Source organism: Furipterus horrens, unplaced genomic scaffold (genome assembly GCF_987537825.1).
Source record: "Furipterus horrens unplaced genomic scaffold, mFurHor1.1.pri manual_scaffold_8, whole genome shotgun sequence".
Classification (NCBI taxonomy): Eukaryota; Metazoa; Chordata; class Mammalia; order Chiroptera; family Furipteridae; genus Furipterus; species Furipterus horrens.
This window is the reverse complement of record NW_028327178.1, coordinates 4,339,105-4,363,726: the sequence shown is the minus strand read 5'-3', so window position 1 is coordinate 4,363,726 and position 24,622 is coordinate 4,339,105. Positions and strand designations below refer to the sequence as shown.

Sequence of the window (24,622 nt, the reverse complement as noted above, 5' to 3'; positions counted from 1 at the left end):
TTACTTAAGATTTAAGGAAGTACATGCTAGAATAATTAGGAGGAAAGCAAAATTATGTCTTATTTTCAAATGGGTCAGGAGGAAAAACATTGCATGTAAATAAATAAATCTATGAGAGAGACAGAGAGAGAGAGAGAGCGCCCATGCGCTAATAACTGCTAAATCTAGGCTGAACGGTGTGCCAGTGTTCACTGCTCAGTTTTCTGACTTTTCTGTGGAACGGAACATTCTGTGAATGTGTGGACCTGAACGTCCCATGAACCGGAGCATTCTGTGGACTTGAACATTAGTGGACGTGAATGTCCTGTGAATAGAACACTCTGTAGCATTGGAAGGTCCTGTGAACATGGACATTTGGTGGACCTGAACTTTAGATAGACGTGAGTGTCCTGTGGGCCTGGACGTCCCGTGGATGTGAACGTTCTATGAACATAAAAATATTCTGTGGACTTGAACGTTCAGTGGACATGAAACTCCTGTGGACCGGAACGTCCCGTGGATCTGAACATTCAGTGGACTTAAATACTCAGTGGATGTGAACATTCAGTGGCCTTAAATATTCGGTGGGTGTGAACATCCTGTGGACATGACGGTTCTATGGAAGTGAACGTCCTGTGGACATGAGCGTTCTGTGGACTTGAACATTAGTGGACGTGAATGTCCTGTGAATGGCCTTGGAAGGTCCTATGAACAGGAACATTTGGTGGACTTGAAAGTCTGACAGACGGGAGTGTCCTCTGGACCCGAGTGTCCTGTGGGCGTGAACGTCCTGTGGACTTGAACATACCCAAGACAGAAACCTGGAGATGGGGAGGTGCCCTTACTAGGCTCGCCGAGGACCGCTGTGAAGCAAACATTAAAGCACTGCGGGCCACGTGGTTTCCATGCCAGATGGAAACTGGGACAGAGTGACAGGTTCTCATTCCCGTTTCTGTAGCAATAGTTATCCTTCAAGAAAAACGAAGAGAAACATCCTTTACCTTCTAAAAATGGACACAGGCAAACTGAAGACTGGCTGTGAGGAGGGTTTCCCGGGAGGAGTCACAGACCTGTTTCAGGAAGGAAACACAAAAGGGAAGGAACAGCTGAGCAGCCCCCCGCTGACACACACAACGCGCTCCCCGGCCTTGCCTGAGCCCCACGCACACGGCTGCCGGTCCCAGCGTTCAGTACGTGTAGCTTTTACCCATGGGCGGCGACTCGGATTTGCTTATGAAGCGCAACCACGCTCCCCTCTGGGGCGTGCACTGACTCAAAGGAACGCGGGTGCCGTGGTGGCGGGGGACCCGTGCCCCCTCCTGCTGACCTTGGTGCTAAACAGATATTATCACCCTCAGCATCTTCCCAAACGTTTCCCATAAAATAATAAAGAAAAACATGCAAAATTGAGAATACAGTCTGAAAAACAGATCACTCACAAAAATTACGGCAGTGATTTTAAATTTTACATCTCGTGATGCTCACAAAGAAAGGGGCAGCGTGGCTTTGGGAGCCATCGGGCTCTGGAACGCTCCCACGCAAACCCAGACTCGCCCCACGGCGCACCTACCCCCGAGAGACCCGCCCCCTGAGGCAGAGAGCCCCACGCACGGCTGCAGGGCTGCAAGGAAGCCCCAGGCAAACAGCTGTGCGCAGGCACCCTTGGGTCTCTAAGAGCTCACTCACCACATATCCATCCTGGAGACTTCGTCAAATAGCAGAAGACAAAACAACGCTCCGACTTCAGTCACGACAGTACAATCTTCATGAAATATCAAGGAAACTGTGAAATGGAGAGAAGCGTGACATCATGAAATGTCAGAAAGAATGAACTTCAAATGTAAAGTATCTTAAAACTCAGAGGGAGAAGCGTTCACTCTCAGAGACACGTCCACCGAAGTATTCAATGTTTGTTTTGAGGGACAGATAAAGTACATCGAACGGCAAGCAAACGCTCCCTCCCTGCTGTTACACAGCGCACCTACAGCTCCAGAGCGACCTCACCGGCGGCAGGAGGTGCTCACTCACCTCTGAACAGCAGGGTCAGCAGCGAGGCCCGCTGGGCGAGGGCGTCGCGGGTGGCGGGGTCCGCACAGAGCACCTTCCTCAGCAGTGCCAGGCACGGCGGGATCAGGCACTCCACCGCCTGGCCGGCAGGGAAACACGCCGTTACCCCAGGCCCATCGGCTCCGAGGGCAGAACAAACATACTCGACTGTTACCCTAGTATCTTCTTCTTCTTATCTTATTCTAAACGTTGTGCTTTATCAAAATTGTGTGAAACAAAAATGCAAATAATATTAAGAACTAATTTCCACTAAAAATAAGCTTCATATATACTTTTGTGTAGACATCACACAGAGATTTCAAGATCAGTTTTTCTTTACAGAGATGTCAATCTTAGAAATAAACAAACAAGGTAGTGGTGTTAGGACTTAAACTCCAAGGACTTAGGCAAATTCAGCTGAACTCACTCTCAGATCTGATAAATAAAAATACTGATCTGTAAAAATATGTCCAGATCCCCACTGGTCTTACCTCACCATCCTGACCCACACATTCATTTAAATACTCGATTATCTTGTCAATTAAGCATAGCTTTTTCACTACAGCATGCATTTTAATATCTGCAGACAAAAAAAGTTACCAAAAATTAAAGACATTTTTTGTAGTTTAAATAAAACAGAACAGACATCCACATAGCTTTTAAACTATTAAAAATAGTCACATCTGGTGTTGAAATTAAAGGATAAACCTTCAAACTTTTTACTTAATACAGCTCTGAACAATTTGAAAACTTTAAAGCAATAAGCAGATCTCACTCCTGTATTATAAAAAATAAGTTAAAAAATAATAATTTACTGAACGAGTTTAGACTCTGAAAAGTACTAGAATTTTAGGCATACATGTACATGACACATTATTGTACTTATATTGTTTCACTGACTTCTCTTTTCTAAATCCATTATTTCAATGTTTAGAATTCTTCACAAGTTAATGTATAAATATGGTTGGCAACACGATCACTTTTCTACAAATAAAATATCTAACCTCAAACTGTGAACAGCAAATATAAAGGGAAAGGGACTGTAACATACTGTAGATATTTGAGTGTGTGTGTGTACATGCATGCTGCTATGGACCCAGTGTTTATGTCCCCCTGAAATTCCTGTGTAGAAACCAAAGCTCCAATGGGACGGTGGGGCCTTGGGAGGAGATGAGGGCATGAGGGTGGGATGGGTGCCCTTAGGAAAGAGGCCCAGAGGGCGCCCTTGCCCTCCCCAGACACCAGCCCTGCTGGCCCCTTGGCCTCAGGCTTCCAGCCCCCAGACCTGGGAGAAGTAACTGTCTTGTTCATAAGCCCCGAGTCTACAGTATCTCAGCACAGCAGCCCGAACGAACTAAGACAGACAGACAGACAGACAGACACACACACACACACACACACACTCACACACACACACAGACACACTCACACACACCCTCACACACACACACGAGATAGACCGGCTCCAAAATGCTAGCTGCTTATTGATTAGTTACTAGTACTTAATAACTTGCACACGAATCTTGCTCCCGTGTTCTCGGGCACTCTCAGTGCACACACAGGCTGAGAGACCCCCACACCCCCATTCACACTGGATCAGAAGCTATCGCGGTCACTGTCTTCAGCTGACACTATCTGAAACGTCGTTTCACTCCTCCCCGAAGAACACACACCGAAACTCTAAGCTGTATTTCTGAAATGCTGACAATACTGAAAGAATACTTCCTCAAACAGTTCTTGAATCTTTTGTCAAGGCTCACCCCATTTTCTAGAGCCTTGTTTTCTAGTCTGTGTTACTGTTATTCAAGCCGCTAACAGGCTGCCTGTGTTTCTCCCAATTCCTCTCTCACCCTGGTACCTACTGACGCCAGGACAGAACTAGTGACCATGCCCCGTCCTCCACGTCAGAAAAATCTTTCCATGCAATCCAAAATGAACATCTCTCTCAAGTATTAAAGGTAAATCGCACATTTCAAATACAGGGGAAAAATAAGAAACCAACCCAAACAATGGAAGAACAACACTGCATAGTTAACAGCACATTTTACTCGTTCTTTTTTATTTTAAATAAGCCCTTAAAAAAAGTGTTACAGGACATTATTATGATTTTACCTACCCAGAAACAGTACTCCTCGATTGATTCTCTAAGCAAGATAGAACTAAAAGCATCTACACTAGAGAAACTGAGAAGGAACGCGCAGTGACTATCAGCACGATGTCAATGTCTTAGAAGATAATTCTGTCGAATGACATGTGCAGGTAAGAATAATGGTAATGCAGACCCGGGGCCAGCAAACCTGCTTTGTGGAGAACTAGGTGCTAACAGGTTAACCTTTGCTGGCCGTATAGGTGTCTGTCCCATATTCTTTATTTTCCTTTTTTTACCACTCTTGAAAAATGTAAAACCCGTTCTTAGCTCCAGGCTGTAGCGCAGCCAGACCGGGCCGGCGGCCGAGGCCTTACCCTGCAGAATCACGGCCAGCTGCTCGGCGGCCGCCCTCCGCAGCTCCAGCTCCACGCCGTCGGAGACGAAGACTGCATACACCTTTTCCACGGTCTCCAACTGCAAACCAAAAAAAGAAAAAGCGTTTTTCATCCACTTCCGACTCTCCAATAAAGTTTTATAGTTCCTGCCGTAAGAACAAGGCTCCAAAAGTCACCTTGCGGAGCTGACGTATGTCCACACACGCGGCGGGGCAACAGTCACCTGCCAGGCCCGGGAGGAGCACAGGACCCACAACAGAGAGCCGCCTCAAACAGCCTCTCCTGCTGCGCAGTTCTGCTGGGAAGCCGCTCCGGACCCCGGCGCCGCCCCGGACCCCGGCGCCGCCCCAGGCCATCACAGGGAGGCCCCTGCAGGCGGGGCCGGCGACCTGGGACCCGCGGCCCGACTGAGCCAGGACGTCCCCGCTGCCCAGCGCTCCAGCAAAGCCCCCCAGCCCCCGTCCTCGGCCGCCCTTCGTGCCAGCACAGGGTCTGAGGCGGTGAAGCTGAGACGGGAACGGGGAGGACAGAAGAGCGGAGGCGACGCTCCCCGCCCCCCCACAGGCCCTGCTGGCAGCTCCAGAACAGCCCCGCCCGCCCCTGCCCACCACACACAGGGCACCGGGGGCGGCCAGAGCAGGGGACGCAGGGACTCGCCGGCAGGGCCCGGTCCGCGGTCCAGGGAAGGCTCTCCAAGCCTGCTGCACAGCTGTCCGGGGGCCCCAAACACCGAATGTGTGGCCCCGGGGCTGCCACAGGCGCGGGGCTGCTCTGCACTGAGCAGAGGAACGGCCTTCACCCCGTGGGAGGTCTTTCCTCTCATAACGAAGAGGCCAAAAATTTTTCCCATAGCGCCTTTTATTTTCCTGCTAGTATAGGCAATTTCCAACAGAAGTACAAAAATTGTAAATAGCTTTAAGTCAGTGATCTTTCCACTATATTAGCCTTACGCTTTACTTAAGACACTATTCAAATTAACTGCATTTCCAGTGTATGTTTTAAATGAAAAAGGGCAGAGTGCCTAGCATACAGTAGGCTCTCAAGAACTTCATCTCTTCAGTAAATGTGTCCACAGGCCAGGTAAAGGCAGAACACAGCCCTGGCTGCTGTGGCTCACTGGACTGAGCGCCGGCCTATGAACCAAAGGGTCGCCGGTTCAATTCCCAGTCAGGGCACGTGCCTGTGTTGTGGGCCAGGTCCCCAGTTTTGGGTCCACACACGAGGCAACCACACATTGATGTTTCTCTCCTTCTCTTCCTCCTTCTCTTCCCCTCCCTCTAAAAACAAATAAAATCTTATAATAACCACACTTGAAGCTACCACTTCCCTCCCTCTCCAGTACATCACACACACTGAAGAATGAAATGTAAGGTGCATGTGTACAAGTGTATCAAATAGCCGCACAAAGAGAAACTCCAACGTTATAGTCACCTTAATAACCAGCTCTCTCCTGTCATCCAGTCTGAGCTCAATAGGGTTCTTCACGACAAACAGGTTAGTAACCCTGGAGAGGACCCCGGCATCTACTGCAGGGCGCTTCCGATCAGCCCCTTCTTCCTCGGTGAGGTGACGCGCCAAGAGCCTCCGTGCCAGCGAGCGGACCCTGAGGAACCAAGGCGTGCCAAGTCAGCACTGTAGAGTATACAGGTCTATAATCACAAGTTACTGCAGAGCAACACAAGAACTAGCCACGCTTCTACTGCCGTTACGGATAATCTTTTACTTTTTCTATCAAAATATTTCGTGTGTAACTACAATCGTTCTCTCAGTTTTATGTTTATAAATAATCATCAGAAATAAAGCATAATCAATAATTACAAAGGAAGACACAGACTCACTGAGACTGTCAACTTCACAGTCAGTATCAGTGTCACCTGGAGTCAATACCACATTCAACTTCAGTAAGTCAACCGGCAAATTAAATCTGCGACTCCTGACTCCACGCCGAGTGAGCGGCTCAATCATAAAAATTACCACAGCCGTGAGCAGAGTTCAAACGCTAGGCTGAACCTCTAGGGCCGTAACCACACTAATGACCGAGACTTGGCATCACAACGATGTATAGAAATCATATAGATCCCCCTCCAATGTGAACACAGAAACACTTTCGATGCCCATCAGCACTGTTTCATCTGGAACGGGTTAGGGACGAAGGCAGCGGAGTGAGAGACGGGAGCGCTCAGGAAGAGGTGGCTCTCTGCAGGCCGCCGACAGCGGGAAGGAAAACAGAGAGACCGCCCGGGGACGAAGGGCACGGGGCCGGGAGACAGCAGACTGCCTCTTGCCCCTCCGACGGGCTCCTGACTCCCTGGAACTGGGCAAAGGTCAAGTGCCAGCGCACGCCACAGCTCTCAGGTACCCCCCGTAAGGCAGCCGTGACGCCTGCGCACAGCCACGGCCACGGCGCGGTCACCTGCAGCGCCCGTCGTCACGCCGGTCTCGCTTTATCGCAGAGAACAAAGCAGGTGGGTAAGGCCGCGCGGCCCTATCCCGCGCCCAGGCCCGGAAGGGGTGCCCGTGTCCGGGCTGCTGGCGCCACAGCTGGGCGCTGTCCTCGGCTCTCAGGCCCGCCGCCGGCACTCGGTGAGCAGGGTCCCTGCGCTGTGACTGAGAGATGCCCCCGTCGGCGGAGGATCACTAACTCCCCGGCGGCGCGAGCAGTCAGGAGGGCTTCCTCCCTGCCCCGTCTGCTGTTCCCTCCTGAGAGCCAGAGCAGCCGACCCGACATGGTGCCTTCCCCGGGCTCCCCTCACTTCCCTCCACGGCCCCCGACACTGGAGTCTGGGGCTGTCAGTTCAGGGGCCGTTACCGCCCGTGAGAAAGCTAGAGACTGATGTGCAACACGCGCACTGTGCATCTCTTCCTCTGGGGACGCACTGAGCCTCCCCCCGGGTTCACAGGGGCCCCGGGGTCCGCGTACTCCCTCCTCTGCTCTCCCTCTTCCAGCAAACACATCTGAGCATCGTTACGTCCAAGGGCCTCTGTGAAGTGCGGAGGACGTAAAGGCGAGCCAGGAGACGGGGGTCCTGCCTGTGGACTCCATGAGCCGGTGGAATGGCGGAAGAATGAACCAGGTAACAGAAAAACTACGCGATCCAAGCTGCGTTCGGTTCTATGCCACGGAGCCCTACCCGAAGGCAGGTCTGTCCTTGTTTCCTGAGACTGGAGACCCCAAGGGGGGTCAGAAAAGAAACTTCCGTTGCGTTCAACGGCCGGTCCTGGGAGGGCTGTGCCGCATCAGCACCGGAATGGGGGGACGGGGGGGATGCAGGGGGAGGAGCAGGCACTTGACCTCCACCCCTGCACCCCCTAACTCCACACTGTGCTACGCAGAGACTTTTACACTTGATCCTTCTGATTTTCCTCCTTCCATGCTCTTCAGATCTCATTTGCACCTACTTGTTCCTCAGCCTGACCACCTGCCTATAAACAAGCCGCTGCGTTACCAGGACGTGAGGTCTGGGGAGAACACAGCTGTCCACTGCCAAGAGCGTGTGCTCCTCCTCACCTTTCACCCAACCCCCCTTCTCATCGCTGCTTCCCCGCCCGACCCGAAGCTTATCCTGTCCTCGGCATGACGTCTAACCAGTGCCCTGAGGCGCAGCAGCAAACACACCTGCTGCACGGACGGAGGGAGGGGGCAGCAGCAGACCTGTCCTTTCCTGTTAGTGACAGTGACACTAACACTCATGATGGAGGAGGACACGCTCTTCCAGGTCCCCAAGGGGACAAGTCAAGCAGATCAGAGGACCTGCGCACTCCGGCAGGGGCGGCGACCGGCCCGCTCCGCTGCTCGGGAACACTGAACTTCCAGAACAAACGTGTAGAACAGGGTCACTCCAGGCCAAGGCATGCTCAGGAGGAGAGGCGGGGAGACGCTGCGCCCCTTCTGTGAGCTGCTCGTCTCCGTGGCCCCCCAGGCCGCCCCCCGCACCGTGGACAGCACCCAGCACCGCGGTGCCCGCAGGCAGGTCCCACCACCACACTGGGAACAGAGCGATGTTTCCAGAAGCACCCAGAACCCCTGGGTCCGCTCAGAGCCTCGCCCCGCAGCTTCCCCTCTCTGACAAAAGCAGTCGCTGCCCTCGGCCCTGCCCAGTCCCGGCCCCCCAAGGGTCGCACTACGGCCGGGCCACCCTCTCCCAGCACGCCCCCGCCCGCCCGTGCCCCTCGTGCGCTGCTGCACTCACGACGGCTTCTTCACGAGCAGGAGCCGCAGCACGGACTTGAGCCGGGGGGTGCTGGGGAGCAGCCCCCCGCCGCCCTCGGAGCCCGCCGTGCTGAGGAGGAGGATGCATTTCCCCAGAGGGTCTTCCGTGTCCGCGTAGCCCTAGCAGAGGCGTCAGAAAAGAGGATGTTGTTCGACTGTATTCGCGTGGCTCAAGCTTTGAACTTGAAAATGAAAATTAAATTGATCTCTCAGGCAACGCATACATTTCTTTCAATTCAACTGGGAGTTACTTTTCAAAATAACCTACATGACAGGAAAGGCCTACCTGAAACTGTATTTTAAAAATATCCTAAAGACCTTCAGGAAAGCATGCTCACACTCCGGACACCTGCTGACTCTCCCGCCTCCCAGGACTCCAGGGGACCAGGCCCGCCCCGTCCGTGGACGTGTCCCCGCAGGAGGCGGCGGGTGAGGCAGACGCCCCGCACGGTGAGCCCCAGGGCCCGGGGCCTGGCTCCTGCACTACAGGACTGTCCCCAGGAGGCGGGGCCCACCCCCACCTGCCCACGGAGGGGCAGGGACCCCACCTCCCTCGCTCCCGTCACACACACAAGGCCTGCTACAGGGCTGCCTCCGAGGAGAGCCCTGGTCACACGTGTGCACAGACACGATTCATGCAGCAAGCGGTGATGTACAGTCTGCTCAGAGGCCCTGTGCGCTCTGCCCCGAAGTCTTCACCGAAGGCTGAGTGAGTTCTGTCCTTCAGGTCACAGCTGAGGGTCCGCACCCCACTCTGCAGCCCCCCCACCCCCTGCTGAGGGCCCGCACATGCACACAGAAGTGGGCCCCAGCTGGATGTCCGGGCCGCCCTGCCAACAGAGGCAGCCCTCCACTTCCTGCCAACCCACCCACGCACCTGTGGGTCTCTCACAACATGACAGCCCCCTGCGTGTGCACGGGAGAGGCCGCATGGTGAGCGGGCCGGCCCCTCGTACCTGCAGCACTGGGACGACGGGACACAGGGCCTCGATGAACCTGTCCCAGGTTGGCGTTGTCATCACCAGCCGCCCCTGCAGCAGGTACAGCAGGATGGCCTTGGCGGCGGCGTTCACCTGCCAGACACACAGACGGAACCCCGACAGGTGAGATAACCCGAGTCCCGGCCGCGCCTGGAACAGCAGCGCAGCCCGGACAGGCGCTGTGACCCACAGCCCGTGCTGCCGGCGCGCGTGTCCCTGCGGCATCACATGGCCCCCCTGTTGTTCCCTTCAGGGCACACTGTTGCCCGGGAGGAAAACGCCCCTGAAGGAGACACCCTGCTCCCCGGGGCTCCCGCACGGTGCTCTGCGTCTGAGATAAAGGGCGTCAGTACACGCTTCCACCTGAATTCTCCAGGAGTGGGTCTGTCGTGTATTCTGATTCTCCTATTTTCTTCAACATTTCCACTTATTCAAACAACCTGCCTGACCCCACACGGCAAGTCTCCTTCCTGTTTCTCATCATGCTCTCCAATTAAATGGCGTCACCGTGATTTAGCTGAAGACGTGAGGAATTAAGACAGTTTTTCCACTTAGTTTTAACATGCATACCTCGTTTTGGGGCTCCTGCATGCCAAACGCAGAGATTTCATACAGGACTTTTGGGTGGAGTAGAAAATGAACTCCACCACAAAGTGAAGAAACGGCCTTACCAACATTGTGGACACCTAAACATTCCTGGAAAATAAAACAACAAGTTCTTAAACATCAGTGACACTGATTTTTCAAGAAGTTCCTCTTTCTTCTATTTAAAATTCAATTCCAATCTTAGTTTGCCCTTCACTGGAACGTTTCTTCCACGTCGAGAGGACGGACAGACTCTTCGGCCGCACAGTTCTGAGTCTGCATGAGGTGCGTGCTGTGCTGCTTCCTGCCAACACGTGCGGCCTTGAAAAGCAACTGAGCTGCTGAGACGCGGCCTCGGAAGTTGTTCAGTGACAGCCATCGAGGAAATAAGTAACATAATAAACTACGTGCCCAGGAGGGTTAAAGCAGGAACTCGAACAGATACTTGTATCCCTACGTTCTCAGGAGCACTGGTTACAACAGCGAAAGATGAAAGTAACCCAAACGCCCATCCACACATGGGTGGACACACGTGGCACATGCAGACAAAAGTGTCATTCGGCCTTAAAAACGAACGCCCTTCTGGTCCCTGTTATAACTCGGACGAGCCTCGCACATACTGTGTTAAATGAAAACAGACACACGGAGAAACACGAGTCCACTTGTACAGGCGCATGCCACAGTCCAAGGTGGACGGAACGCAGCCTGGTGGCTGTCAGGACGTGAGCGGCGGGGGGTGAGGACTGTCGCTTACGGGGTGGGGGGGCGGGGGGCCTCCGAGCTCCAGGCTGGGGAAGGCAAGAGTTCTGAGGGCGAATAACGTTGGTGGTCAGACAGCAATGTAAATGCACTTAATGCCCTCTAACTGGACACTTTAAAATGACCTAAATGCTAAGGGTTATGTCATGTGTATTTTACCGCTATTTTTTGAAAAGCAAATTAGACGGAGTAAGAACGAATTCGCGTACTGAATGACGGCACTGAGGAATGGCCCCCGAACGGAGCAGGAAAGGGCAGAGAAACTACTTCTAAAAGGCTTCAAGGGTGCAGAGGGTGAAATAAGGTCTCACACAGACCTCAGGAGCGCTCCCCTCGGAGAGCACAGCAAGGCTAAGAGAAATAATAACGGCTGAGAATTATCCAGAAATGAGGGCAGACATGAGGCTGCAAACTGAAGAGCGCAAGTATTTCAAAAGAAAAACATTACTAACCAAAAAGGACCTGAAGCTACAATTAAGCCGCAATAACCTAAAACTTCTCCTGAGCACAGAGATCACCTGTCCACACCGGGTACCTCTCCTTACAATCTTCCGTCATTAAATATCACAACATAAATGCCATTCTTAATAAAATCTCTAATAAAGCTATTCAACTGCTGGACTTACAAAGTTACGGAAATTTAACAGTACAATTTCTTAAGTTGATCATAACTTTTTACGGCAAGAGTTCTTATATCTCACCCAACAGGTGAAGTGATTTAACTTCGCGGCCGTGAGAAGAAGACGCACTGTGGGCGCGCCCCCAGGAATCGGAGCCCAGGACACCCACCTTCACGACTCCCAGACAGCAGCGGTAGGTCTCGGCCTTCGCCTGCGGCAGCGGGTGTGACAGCGCCCGGAGAAGCACCTTCTGACTCTCCTCCTGCAGCGGCCGGCTGGCCTGCGCCGACTCCCAGCTGGGGAAAGATACGACAGCCAAGCCGGCTCAGGCAGAGAAGTCACCCACCCAGGGATGAGGAAGAGCAGAGGGGAAGGCGTTTCTTCCCACTCCGATTCCTCTAGCTGGGATCGTACTTAAGTAACCCGAGTAGTATTTACCCAAGCACTCATCGTTTCACGGCAGAGAATATCTCCTCAAGAGTATGAAAAACACCCGAAATATCTTTAAAAACCGATACTTAGGATGGCAGTTGGTACAACCATTATGGAAAACATATGGAGGTTCCTCAAAAAATTAAAAATAGAACGACCATATGACCTAGTAATCCCAATTCTGGGTACAGAGGCAAAGAAAAATTAAATCAGTATCTTGAAAAGATACCTGTACCCCCATGTTAATTCCAGTACTATTCACAAGTCAGTGTATGGAGATCACCCAGGTGTCCCTCCAGCAATGAATGAAGGACACATGGTGTATACATACAATAAAACATTATCCAGCCTTTTTAAACGGAAGAAGCAAGTCCTGCCACTTGCCACGTGACGCGAAGGGGAACAGGGCAGACACAGAAGGACAAACAGTGCGTGATCTCACTTGCAGGCAGGCCTGGGACGGTCAGACCCACGGAAGCAGGCGGAAGGCTCATTGCCAGGGGAGGGAGCGGGGCGGGGCCGGTCCGAGGGGAGCACGGAGTCTCGGCTGCGCAGGGTGAGCGAGTCCCAGGGACCGAGCGCACCGCGTGGTGACCGCAGCCGGGAGTCCTGGGCCGCACCCTTGGTGCGTGTTAGGAGCGTGGGCCTTAAATGTCACACGCACATAAAATGGCAGTGATGGGAGGTGGGAGATAAGTCAAGGAGGAAACCGCACACTTCGCTGATATTTACCACCACGGAACTGGCTCTTTCTGAAAGCAATGAAAACATGAAGTTCTAACGGGCATCGACTCCAGTGAGCCCTCAAAGTTAACCCATGCATGGGCTTTCCAAAGACCCATGCCAGGGAAAGGTAGGAAGTAATGAAACGTATGTAAAAACCCCAACTAAGTTGTTAACTAAAGCTTTAAAGATCAATGAGCAAACAAATGCGCTTGAATACCTGGTGTGAATGGAAACTAAACCAAATGTGTAAAAACCCAAGGACAATTCACTTTGATTGCAGCCTGATGTTTTTAAAGTTTACTCTGGAATCTAAAGCAACTGCCCCGATGCAGCGGCACACACGCAGTTTAAAGGACACATGCAAAAGCCATTTAAACTAAAAACATAATAACGACAAGATTTAAGACCGATGTCATTTCCGTTGCCCCTGACTTCTCTCTCTCTCTCTCACACACACATCCTCCTATAACAGAATTGTATTAAGAAAGAAAATATTACATCTTTGAACAAATGCCGATGACTTCCTTTATTAGGGGAAAATGCTGATGATAGGAGAAGCTTCGCAAGGCTTGGTCTGCCAGCTCCACGAGCTCTAAAAGATTCTTCTCTCCCTAAAAAAAAGAAAGAAAAAAGATTCAGAATAAAACAGTAACCGTCAAGGTCATGTATGACAAAGCTCTCCATAGCCAACTGAGCAGCCTCAGAAAATCAGACTCTGCAGAGGCCCTGAGCGGGCCCCCATCGGCTTGAGTCCATGTTCTCAACAAGCATCTAACACTGCCCGTCCGGGAGAACGGTGTGTGAAAGCCCCTGGCTACGTGCCACACGGGGTTGTCTACGACTCGCCTGAGGAGGTCTGAGCGGCCCTTCGGCCACCGGCCTGCAGCCCTATCTCCCTACCGACTGGGGCTCGCGGCACGGCTCACGTTCTTGTGACCCTCCCCCTCCAAGAGCCTGGCCGGTTTGGGGTCCGCGAAGACGACCAGTACATGCGGTTGACTGACAATGCAGAAAGCCACAGAAATCAATCAACTTAAAGACAATTCCAAATCCTACCACGGAGGAAACAAGAAGCCAATGGGCATCAAGGTACGGCAAAAAGAAAAGAGGGAAAAAATAGTGGATAAAGGAAAATTAGAAATATGAGCTCAGACTGACTCTACTGTAAGGGTCTAAAAAAGAATTTTGTCCCCACTATTTTCAAGATCTTCAGGAGCCAATTTGGTATTTTCAGACACTACACAATTACTGTAGTCAATGTCTACTTTAGACTATCGATAATATACTAAAGAATATCCCAACAGAAATAAGGAACAATACATGGTTATTGCTATAACATTATATCTGAAGGCATTCTACACCTTAAAACCTAGCTCATGACTTTATTTAATAGCAATATAAGGCTCCCTGTGTGAGTAAATAAGGGTCTATAAATAGTTATGAAAAATGAGTCTACAAGTAAGCACCGAACTAGACTTTATAAGTCTGTTTACACCAAATGTTATTCTTCATACACAATACGCCACTTCAAAGAGAACTCATTATTAAATATTAAGACCCTGAAAATAATTAATGATTACTGATTTTTAAAACCCATGTTTCGTGAATATACATCATTCATTAATCAAAAGTCTTCATTTTATGTTTATACAAGTTATATCCTTACTTGAATCTGATCAGTGACCCGGTCACTAATTATGAATCCTATGTCTAGCAATACAACTGCTCTACGTCCATCAATGTGAAAAGTACAGGTTACACTTTCTAAATATTTTATCAAAGGAATTTAGAAGTGATATTAATAAAACTTTTTACCTCCTTCCCAACATCAGACAGGAAGTTACAGGTACATTCAATTGAATAAACAGCCTCTGCAGTTCGTTTATAAATACTGTAGTTTTCAGAATTCAGCTGTTCCAAATAGGCCACGACAGCTTCGTGAATGTGTGGATATTCCAAAGAAATTGGCATGTCCAAAGAAACCAGAAATAATGCTGCTGACATAGACTCTGGTAAAAAGTGGCTTGCCTTGATAAATAGAAAAAATAATAATAATTAATAAAAAACATTTCTGGATAAACATGGTAAACTATAACCTTAATGTAGTTCAACTTTCTTTCTAAGTAATTCTCTACCACGAAGTCTGTGCTTTTTCTACAGAAAACTCCGTTCCCCACAACGTCGTCCACCTGTACGCCTTCACTGAGGACAGCTTTCCTGAGCCCAGGGCATCTCACGTCCAACTCTCAACCACCCCCCAGAGCCCGGACACAGGGTTGCTCCCCCTTCCCCACACCGACACCCAGGGCTACTCTCCCGCAGGCCCCGCATCTGGTGTACGCCTCTGCTGCTGACCTTCTTCCCTGCGTATCTTGGACACCTGCACGCACACCACCAAAGGCAAGCGAGGGCCTGGGGACGCGCCCAGCCAGCCCCAGCGGAGCACGTGCCCCAGGGCTCAGGCGGTACCTGGGCTTGGAACAGCACATCTCAGACAACAAAAGGCTGATTTGAACAGAAATTGATTTTTATTTGGTTTGTATTTCAGAGGAGAAAGGTAAAATTCAAGATAATATTTAAAATAGTTCTAGAATAATCACAGAAGAGTGATCCTTAATTAGCATAAAATCAACAAGTCCACATGAAATATTATGTTTTATAATGACTGATTTAAACTGAAACAACTGTTTTTTAAAATAATTCTAGCTTCATGATAGGAGTCTACACGTCAACTGAGAAAATAGAAAGGATTAAAAATTCAACATTCAGAGAAAATCATTTGGCAGACAGAGCTCACTATTATGGCTGAAATGCTGTCTTTATTAAAGAAGGTTGGTCCTGATCTATTTCACAGGTAACCTATTTTAAAGATAATCATTAACTGCCTAAAAGTCTAAGAGTAAGAGCTGAATCAGCTAAGCGATGCTTTTTTAAAAAGCCAAGTTGCCAGTGAGTGTCAGAACTGCAGGAATCCCATGTTAGGTCACTAAGCACATTCCACTCTGAGAAGCGCTTCTCTGAGTCCATCAGCTTTACCAAGTCTGCAAGGGTACAGGCCTCACGGACAAACGCAGAGCCTGGGGGCGACACCTCCTGACCCCCACGGCTCGGTGGCTCCAAGTAGCAGGTCGCAGGGGCTCCTAGGAGGGTCTGCACCCTGCCTCCAGCACAGGGCCAGTAACTTTACCCTCATTTCCCAGATAGTTCCCCCAAATAAAGTTACCTGCATTTGTTTTACCAATTTCAAGCAACCAATCTGAACATTTTTACAATATTACCAATATAACATGTACATGGGTATTCTCCAAAATCACTTAAAATCAACAATTATGAATTTAAAAAAAGGCCTTCAAGGCCACTTTGTTAAAACTTTCCAATCTGAGAAATCTCTACACAGACTCATATTACCATTTTCCAACACCCAAATCACAAAGCTGATAAGCAGAGACTCAAATGCTTGAAAGCACTTTCACGCGGGAAAAGCTCCGGAGCCCAAATTTCTACTTCCAGCCGGCAGAGGGCAGCCTCACCTCGCAGCTATGTACCAGCTGAAGGAGGAGCTGACCAGAACGGGACAGCATGTTCGTTTACGTCTCACTTAAAGTTCTTAATCAGTCAAAGCAATTATGACCATCTATTAATCCATACTTCAATTACATTCTCTTCAAGAACCTTATTTACTGCCCTAATGAAATTTCAAGTTATATACGTAAAAGAGCTACCAAAAATTACAGGTACTGATTTGCCTTCAAAAACGAAGGCAAATTAAAAAAAAAAAAAAACTATCTTCAAAATATTGGAAAAGTGGTTTTATATTTTTCTAACACTAAATTAAATCAAAATAAAACAAATTATTGATTTCTATGTTAACTCTTCCCTGCCCAAGTAAGCATACAGATGAAAAAAATATATACTCAAAAAGGCAAAAGTTACATCCTACAATTGATAATTGAGTTTTGCATCAATACTTCAATCGATGCATAGGTTGACTTCATAATATTTAATAACATTATTATAGCACTACTAATTTTTCAGTTACTTTATTATGTAAAGTGAGGCACATATTTTAAATCAATTATAATCTTATAGGAGACTTCAATTTATAATGCGTCTGCCTTGAAAAATTATCACTCTTTAAAACCAAAAAATTCCTCAGAAACATAACTAATGAATAAAAGTTAAAAATCAAAGTGAATGGAAACGGTGTTACAGATATAGACACTTTATAATTTAACGCTGTATTCTTGTTTCCCCAGATGACCTGACAATATTGCATGTGTAACTTATTTAAATCGGAGTGCAGACTGTGTGCTCTGCAGAATTCTGGGCGACAAGAGTGCAAATGGCTGCAGCCGGGGCGACAAAGGCAGACACAGCTCTGCAGCAGCAGCCACGTCCCCCGCGCCCTCGCGGGAGCACACCGCACCCCCTTTCTGCGGGGAGTCCGCTACCGGACAACGCGCATGGTCACTGGAGATCTTCTTACCACTAACATTCGCATGTAAAATATAACCTCTGTTTAAAAATGATAAGTAATTGGAAAGAATATTTACACATATGAAAGTCACCTGTACCACAAAATCATATCGTGGATACCATTTACAAATAAAAATTAACCCATAACTGGGACAAGCAGTAACGGTGATGAATCTTGAAAAAAAGTCTCAGTACACACTTCGTCATTCTATTCGTATGACGTTTAAAACCAGACACCCTGCTCTCCGGGGAGCAGGCAGAGAGCATCAGTCGGGGGGCCTTTGAAATGCGAGCAGTTTTCCATGTCATGTTCCGGGTTTCGCTTCGGAAACACTGATATGTTCACTTTGTAAAAATACACCGAACTGTGCACCTGTCTTAACATGTTACACTGTATCTTTTGAAAGTTCCTAAAACAATTTTTACAAAATTAATGTGTTTTTTCCAATCGAATAATCTGTCACGATATTAGCCACTTAGCTATTTCCACATTCCCGACATAAGCTCTGTGCACCGTGAAACGGTCAGCAGGCACTCACGGCGCAGGGCACAGTGTCCAGCAACCACAGGGGCAGCTGCGCCTGCCTCACCTTCTCCACAGGGAGCAGCGTCTGCAGCAGCCGGGTGGCGAACAGCGACACGCTGACGAAGGCCATCCTGTGCAGCCGGCGCGCGGCCGCCGTCGGCTCCAGGCCCACGCTGCTCTGACGGCAGCACACGGTCTCTCCCAGGGACCCCAGCACCACAAGCAGTTTCTCTCTCTGCGAACATTCCAACACAGAATGGGAAAACAACCCATCAGTCGTGAAGAACAATTTAAAAATATTAGCATCAAACTAACAAAAACCAAAACACAATCATTCCAATCAATAGCTGCTGAGATAAAAGAATGAGCATGCCGAAATGTTCAAAAAACTAATAATCTTTAAGCATTAAATCTGATGACTTCTAACTAGTAATGAATAAAAATAAACAATATAGGAAAGCCTAACGAGCCATAAATTTCTCCTAGTTCCCTCTGTGCTTAATTGTTCCCACTTTGAACCTCGCATGTAAATCTCTCAGCAAGTATTTATTAGGCCTACTGTAAGCTAAACACAGCGGCCGGTATCACGGGGAAAAACGGGTTACTGTAAGGGACACGATCCTTGCCCTCAAAGCGAACCCCAAAGTCCTAGAGAAATGAAACGGGAAAGTCAAATAATTAGAAAACAATTCAATATCCAATTGTATGAGCTCTCAAGTAAAAAGGCTGTTTCGAGGGAAAATGTTCTGCCACCATCAGTTTCTAGGTAACTCGCTGCTGAAACAGATGCTCCACCCTTTAAATCGGAAGGTGAACACGAAGCCCGAAGAGAAAGCTAAAATGCTGCAGACTACCCTGCAAATCCTGACAATACATAATAGGCCGACCGTACCCCCAGCCTGGGGACCCCCCCCAGAAGCAGGTGGAAAAGGGCAGCTCAGTTGGACGCAGACCTGAGAGCCGCGGGCCCTCACACTCCCCTTCCCAGTGGGAATGCCCAAAATTGGCAGAGCAGACACCCCGTGAGCTCAGGATAAAACCTTATGCACAGAATACACTGTTGCATTCGAGGATGAATACGTGGGAAACAAAACCAGAAGGTATGAGCCCTATAAAATGACATCAAGGATCAAAGCCACGGTGAGACACCATTTCACACCCACCAGGATGGCCACCGTCAAAAATAATGGAAAATGATTTTGTGCACAAAAGTTAAAAATTAAATGTTGTAGTGAAAAATCTACAAAAATATATGAAATATGAATAATTCAGGGCAAACACAATGGGTAAAGGGGTCCTTTCTGATTGATGAGATGCATAGTTAAGAGGAAAGACCAGATACAAATGAGTCGTCGTGGTCTGAGTGACATACAATATCAAGCAAAACCTGTTACCGAAATGAAAATGGATTTTACAAGTTTTAACTCCGTCTTTTTGAACCTAACAAAATAAATAGATATAAACTTGGAACATTCCAAAGACTACAGCTCCTCGAGTTTCCAAGGACACTGACAAAAGACTAAGCATTTACTTAATCACAGAGAAAGCTCCGATGTGTGTTTAAGCCTACAGTCTCTGATCCCCAGGAAATAAAACTAAAAGTAAAAATTTAAAGCAAAAGGAGGGCAACGCTTCCTAAATTAAAACCGAGAAACGTAACAGCTATTACATTAATAACTACTGTTCTAGAGAAAATGACTTAGAAACACGGCGAGTCTTACCGTATCAGCAGGCAAGCCTGTCGCTCAGTGCTTCCCCACTGAAACAATACTTCCACGTCCCTACAGCACAGCTGTGATTCAAGATTAACCTTGACCATTTACAGTTTCTAAATCAATGCACGTATTTAAGATCTCAGTATTTTGGGGCTTTTACTAGCAGTCTATTTACCTGTGAAGCTGTTTCAAATAACACTGCTTTTGCTAATGATGAATTAAGTGCTTCTCAAAACAATACAAAAAGGAAGTACTATGTGACTCAAGTCTTGTGATTTGCACTATTTCCAGCATGTTTTCTATGTCCAATAAAAGTGTTTTAAAAAATGTTTTTAAGAAAAGGATTAAAAAATAGTAATTGGTCCACAGTTTTAATCTAAAAGCTAAAAATATGTTTAAACACCTAGGAAGTAGATGGGAGGGGGCAGTTTTCAGAGGATATTCGCAACTCTTACAAAAGCAGGTACAGAATTAAAATATCAGAGTAGCAAAATGTTCTCATTGAAACGGGATTTATGGGGCAAACACGCACGGCCGGAAACAGACCGCGGCTGCTGCAGCCCCTGAGCCGGCGTCGGGCACCGGAGGGGGAGGGGAGGGTGCGGGGGGGGGGGGGGGGGGGGGGGCATGTGCTTCCAGCCTCACCGCCGCCCCCTCCTGGATGGCAGCCGATCCTCTAGCGCCTGCAGGAAGCCACGCCACCCGGCACCAGGCGGCAGACGTCGGTGCCTCCCTTCGCCTGCCAGCCTCTCCCGCCACGGCCACCCCCCGTTTTAGGCTCCACCTGCGCATCCCCCCACCGATCGCCCCCAGCGGCACGACCCGCGCGTCCTGGCCCTTCTCGTCCCACCGCCAGGTGAGAAGACCCAGCTCCGTTCGCCTAGCCACGCCAGATCCGTAACCCAAGGCGCCGTCCCGTCCGATGTATTAAGAAGCCCTTCCTGAGATCCCAGGCTGAGTGTTTTCCAAGCACTCGTGGCAATAAAAAATGATTAAAAACACAGAGCTGCCCCTGCAAAGAAACGGTGCCCCATGTCCTCCCCCGGAAAGGAGGTACCTGCCTGACAGGGCCGTGATGGTTCGATGGCCTCAGGGGCCCAGTGAGCGTCAGGTTAAACCTGCTTGTATTCAGCTGTCCCCACCCTGCGGTGCCCTCCCTCCTACTGGGGTCAGTACGAGGGTCTAGGTCCCCCCAGAAGGAAAACGGACGCTCATTCGCAGGCATACGACGGGCAATCAAAAACGTCTGGTCAACTAAAAGAGCCGTCCCTGTGGCAAGGGGAGGTGGCCCTGAGCCTGAGACCCACAGCCCAGCCACCGGGCCGCAGGCGGGTGCCCTTCCTGGACACGAAGCCCGTTCCCAGTGCTCGCGGCCCGCGTGAGGCCTTCCCACGCGCCTGGAGCCGCAGGGACCGGCTCCCGGGGGTCAGACGGGCGCTGAGCAGCAACGGGTCACGCGGGAGCAGCAGAGGCCGCTGTCGGTGGCAGCAGGACGCCAGCGGTGACAGAGGGAAGGGGAACGCCAGCGGAGCGGGGCCCCAGGGGGGCGGGGAGCGGCCCGCGGGGCCGACGCTTGGCTGAACCTCACACCCCGCGTGGGCAAGGAAGCAGACTTGATTTCAGGGGAAGAAAGGCGGGCGTCACACTCCAGGTCAACCTCCCTTTCCCAAGGGCTGCTCGATAGGTGTTTTCACAGAACACAGTAAAAACATTTTCTCTTTACTTCGAGTGAAATAAAAGATATTCAGCTGGGGAGATTTCTTCTGACCATGCTTCCAGAACCTGACTCACAGAGTCGCAGGCGTGACCGCCGTTAGCACTACCTGGAAATACCTAGAGAACTGATTCTACACCCTCGGGTATTTAATTTCTGAATTGGTAGCCGCACGTTTATTACTTTGCTCCCTTAACGAAGAAACAAAATATTGCCTCTATCTTCCTTTTAAAACATTAAGAAATTCTCCTTAATTGCTTCTTTCTATTAATATATAGCCAAAATACTGAGACTTTTCTTGAAGCATTTACTCTTTTATACAACTTAATCAAATATAATCTCAAACAGTACTGTTTTATTTAATGTTTCTAACAAGCCAACTGGCACTTATACAGCAGATTTAACCTTTAAACTAAAAATAATTCATTGAATCACAAAAGATTAGCAGCCAAACGTTAAAAGTGAGTGACTAACTTTTACAGATAAATGTTCGGGCCAAGAAAACTGAAGTTAATTTAAGAAGCAACTGACAAAACAGTCTTCGCACATCTGAGGAAAAGCTCACTCGTTGAAAACCTTCAAGATGCGAAAATCTCCGAAAGGTACTGTAAGGCGGTACGGTAGGTAACCTTAGGGGCTAAAGCAAAACTAAGATTAAGAACCGTCCTCCCTGTTCCACAGATAAAGAAATCGAAGGACTCGAACACTGTATTATACCAACTGTAAAATATTTCATTGGTCTCTCTTTTCAAGAAACTTTTGTTCTTAAGAAAAAGTCCGGGTTTTTACACAGGGGTATGGGCATTAAGGAAACATCAGCAGTTTGTTTATTTTTCATGTTCTAACTGCTAGTCACCAAGATTTCAGGGAGCAGATAACAAAGTTTAAGAGAACACAGGCAGATCTAGGTCAAAACAACATCAAGAAAAAAGAACTTTGATAACTATGAGAGTCAATATATATTTTTATGACTAAAGAATTTTGCTTCCACCTCTCTGACAATGCAAGAAAAAAAAGAAAAGGCTAAGTTACCAATTTACATAAAAAAAGATGGAACACCAGTATTTCAAAAAAATCAAGCTTAATTGATAATTTCAAAATAAAAAATATAAATAAATAATTCATGATATAGTATACAATTCATAATTACATGGAGATATACTCTGATAGTTCACAGATGTCTTAAATGTTATTTACAATATAATATTCCTGGGAATCTTATACATGTGTTGATTACTCACGCAAATATTAATCAAAATATTTCTTTCAAAATAAATAAAATGTCATGCCATATTTTCCAAAAAATATCTTCCTTGCTGAAATACAAATAGCAAACAAGGCATCCAGCAATAAAATGAATTAATAAATGCAACAATATGGGTATATCTCAAAGTAATCATACTAAAGAAAAAAATGGAAAAAAGCATACAGTTAATTCATTCATACGAAACTCTAAAAAATGCAAGCTAATCTGTATCATAGGTGTTATCCATATGTCAAAACGTACCAACAAACATCAGTAAAACTTAAATCCCACATATATTCATACACGTATACATGAAAAAATAAGAAATATACAAAATCTATATAAGGAAAATACTCCTAAAAGACAAAAATGTAGACTTCAAGAAATGAAAAGATACAGCACATTCTCCCAAGGTGTAAAGAAAATCTTTCTTAACTTTGATTCAAAACCCAGAACCAAGTTTATTTTTAAAGAAAGAAACCGATGAATCCAGTAACATAAAAATAAACAAATATCATTAGGAGAGTTTAAAAAAGAAAAAAAATGAATAAGGGAAAAATTGCAACTTGTTTCCTAAGGCCAATGTCCTTAATATATAAAGAGCTCTTAGAAATCAATAAAAGAACAAAAGACCAATCAATGACCCAAGGCGAAAATGGATAAAGGTTTGGACAGTTTACAGAAAAAGAAATTAAAATGACTCTAAAAGTTACAAAAAGATGTTCAACTCTACTCAGAGAAAAGTGTCCATTAATGCTACACTGACATACCATACTTCATTTATCAGAAAGGCAAAAGTCTGAGGTCTGACTCTAAATATGCTGCTGAGCCTGTACGTGAAACCACATTGTAACAAACTGCTGGTGAGTGACTGAAAAGGCACAGCCCTTCAGGACAATGTGACAATATCTGCAACTAAGGACATTTACATTTGAACACAGCAATCCCACTAGTTAAAACCTACCCTAGAGACACAGTGGTACAAGTATGAGATGAGACAGGCACATTACTCATTTCATAATTTATAGCAGCAGTAATGTCCGTCACTAGGAGACTGAGTGACAAACGCACAGTAAAGCACCTGTAGCTTAAAAAAAAAAGGGAAGATGAAGATCTCCACGTACGAACATGGAATAATCTCCACACCTATTATTCCATGCATACAGGACGCATTTTTAATTGTAAGAACAATGTGTAAAATTGTATATGATATAATATTATCTTTTCTGTAAGATGTAGGAGAGGGATCAAAAACCTACATACTTATTTGCTCACATCCATAAAAACTAAAATAAAAATGGAGAAAATGAATCAGAGAACAGAATGGCAGGGAGACATCTCTGAGTCAGTTTTATAAAGAGAATACTATTTCTAAAAGAGAAACCAAAGTGAAACAAATCTAACTGTGTATTGTGCTGGCAACAGAGAAAAGAATTCTTTCGAGTGACTTTAAGGCACTATGTTCGTAGTGAGAAATAGTCTAAGTAAAAACGACCCGCAGGGAAACCTTGAACTTGATTGGTCAGGGGCCACAGAGGTACTAATATTGCTGTTCTGAAATTACTGAGTGCTGAAGGCAAAGCTAACATGCAATTACGTTGATACTATTAAAAACTAAGACTTTCCATGCGCGACAAGTACAGGCAAAAACATACAAGTTTAAAATCATAGAAACGAAAATCTGAACTCATGGTTTTTTAAAAACACATATTTCCTAGTTCTGCTACTAAAAGGAAACAATGATGATATCACAGTCACTGAATGCAGCCCTGGTGGCTGTCTTCGGTCCTGACACACACGCCCCCGTGAACCCTGTGGAAAGTGACCAGAACCTCTGGAGGAGCAGCCTGAGCTCGACTTAGCACAAAGCAAGCCTGGACACGCGGTGTCTAAGAGAGGGAGCGCTTTCATAGACCAGTGGGACGATGACACCAGCCTAAAGACAAGGCTGCTACTCATAGCCTGAGGAAACCATGGATTCTCACCAGATCTATAGCAAAAAGGCTGCTGTCATCCCAGATATCTGTTGAAATTGCTTCACCAATAAGTATCAAATCCTCTGCAAGCAATTCCAGAACTCTGATTATCATCGCTCTAGTACCTAGAAAAACAACCAGGAGAGAG

The 24,622-nt window shown here is 47.6% G+C and overlaps 1 protein-coding gene across 2 annotated transcripts in view; it reads right to left on the bottom strand.

Moving 5' to 3' along the window:
* The window catches only part of RTTN (rotatin), a 95,561-nt gene that overhangs the window by 56,947 nt on the left and 13,992 nt on the right, over positions 1-24,622 (bottom strand). For both annotated transcript variants that reach the window (XM_090285397.1, XM_090285398.1), the window contains exons 10-23: positions 24,484-24,599; positions 17,888-18,058; positions 14,637-14,849; positions 13,320-13,432; positions 11,833-11,959; positions 10,270-10,395; positions 9,676-9,792; positions 8,700-8,839; positions 5,941-6,112; positions 4,489-4,588; positions 2,517-2,605; positions 2,008-2,125; positions 1,666-1,762; positions 981-1,049 (exon numbers count right to left, since the gene is read on the bottom strand). In XM_090285397.1, coding sequence (XP_090141523.1) covers positions 981-1,049; positions 1,666-1,762; positions 2,008-2,125; positions 2,517-2,605; positions 4,489-4,588; positions 5,941-6,112; positions 8,700-8,839; positions 9,676-9,792; positions 10,270-10,395; positions 11,833-11,959; positions 13,320-13,432; positions 14,637-14,849; positions 17,888-18,058; positions 24,484-24,599 — 1,768 coding nt within the window. The remainder of the gene's footprint in view (positions 1-980; positions 1,050-1,665; positions 1,763-2,007; positions 2,126-2,516; positions 2,606-4,488; positions 4,589-5,940; positions 6,113-8,699; positions 8,840-9,675; positions 9,793-10,269; positions 10,396-11,832; positions 11,960-13,319; positions 13,433-14,636; positions 14,850-17,887; positions 18,059-24,483; positions 24,600-24,622) is intronic.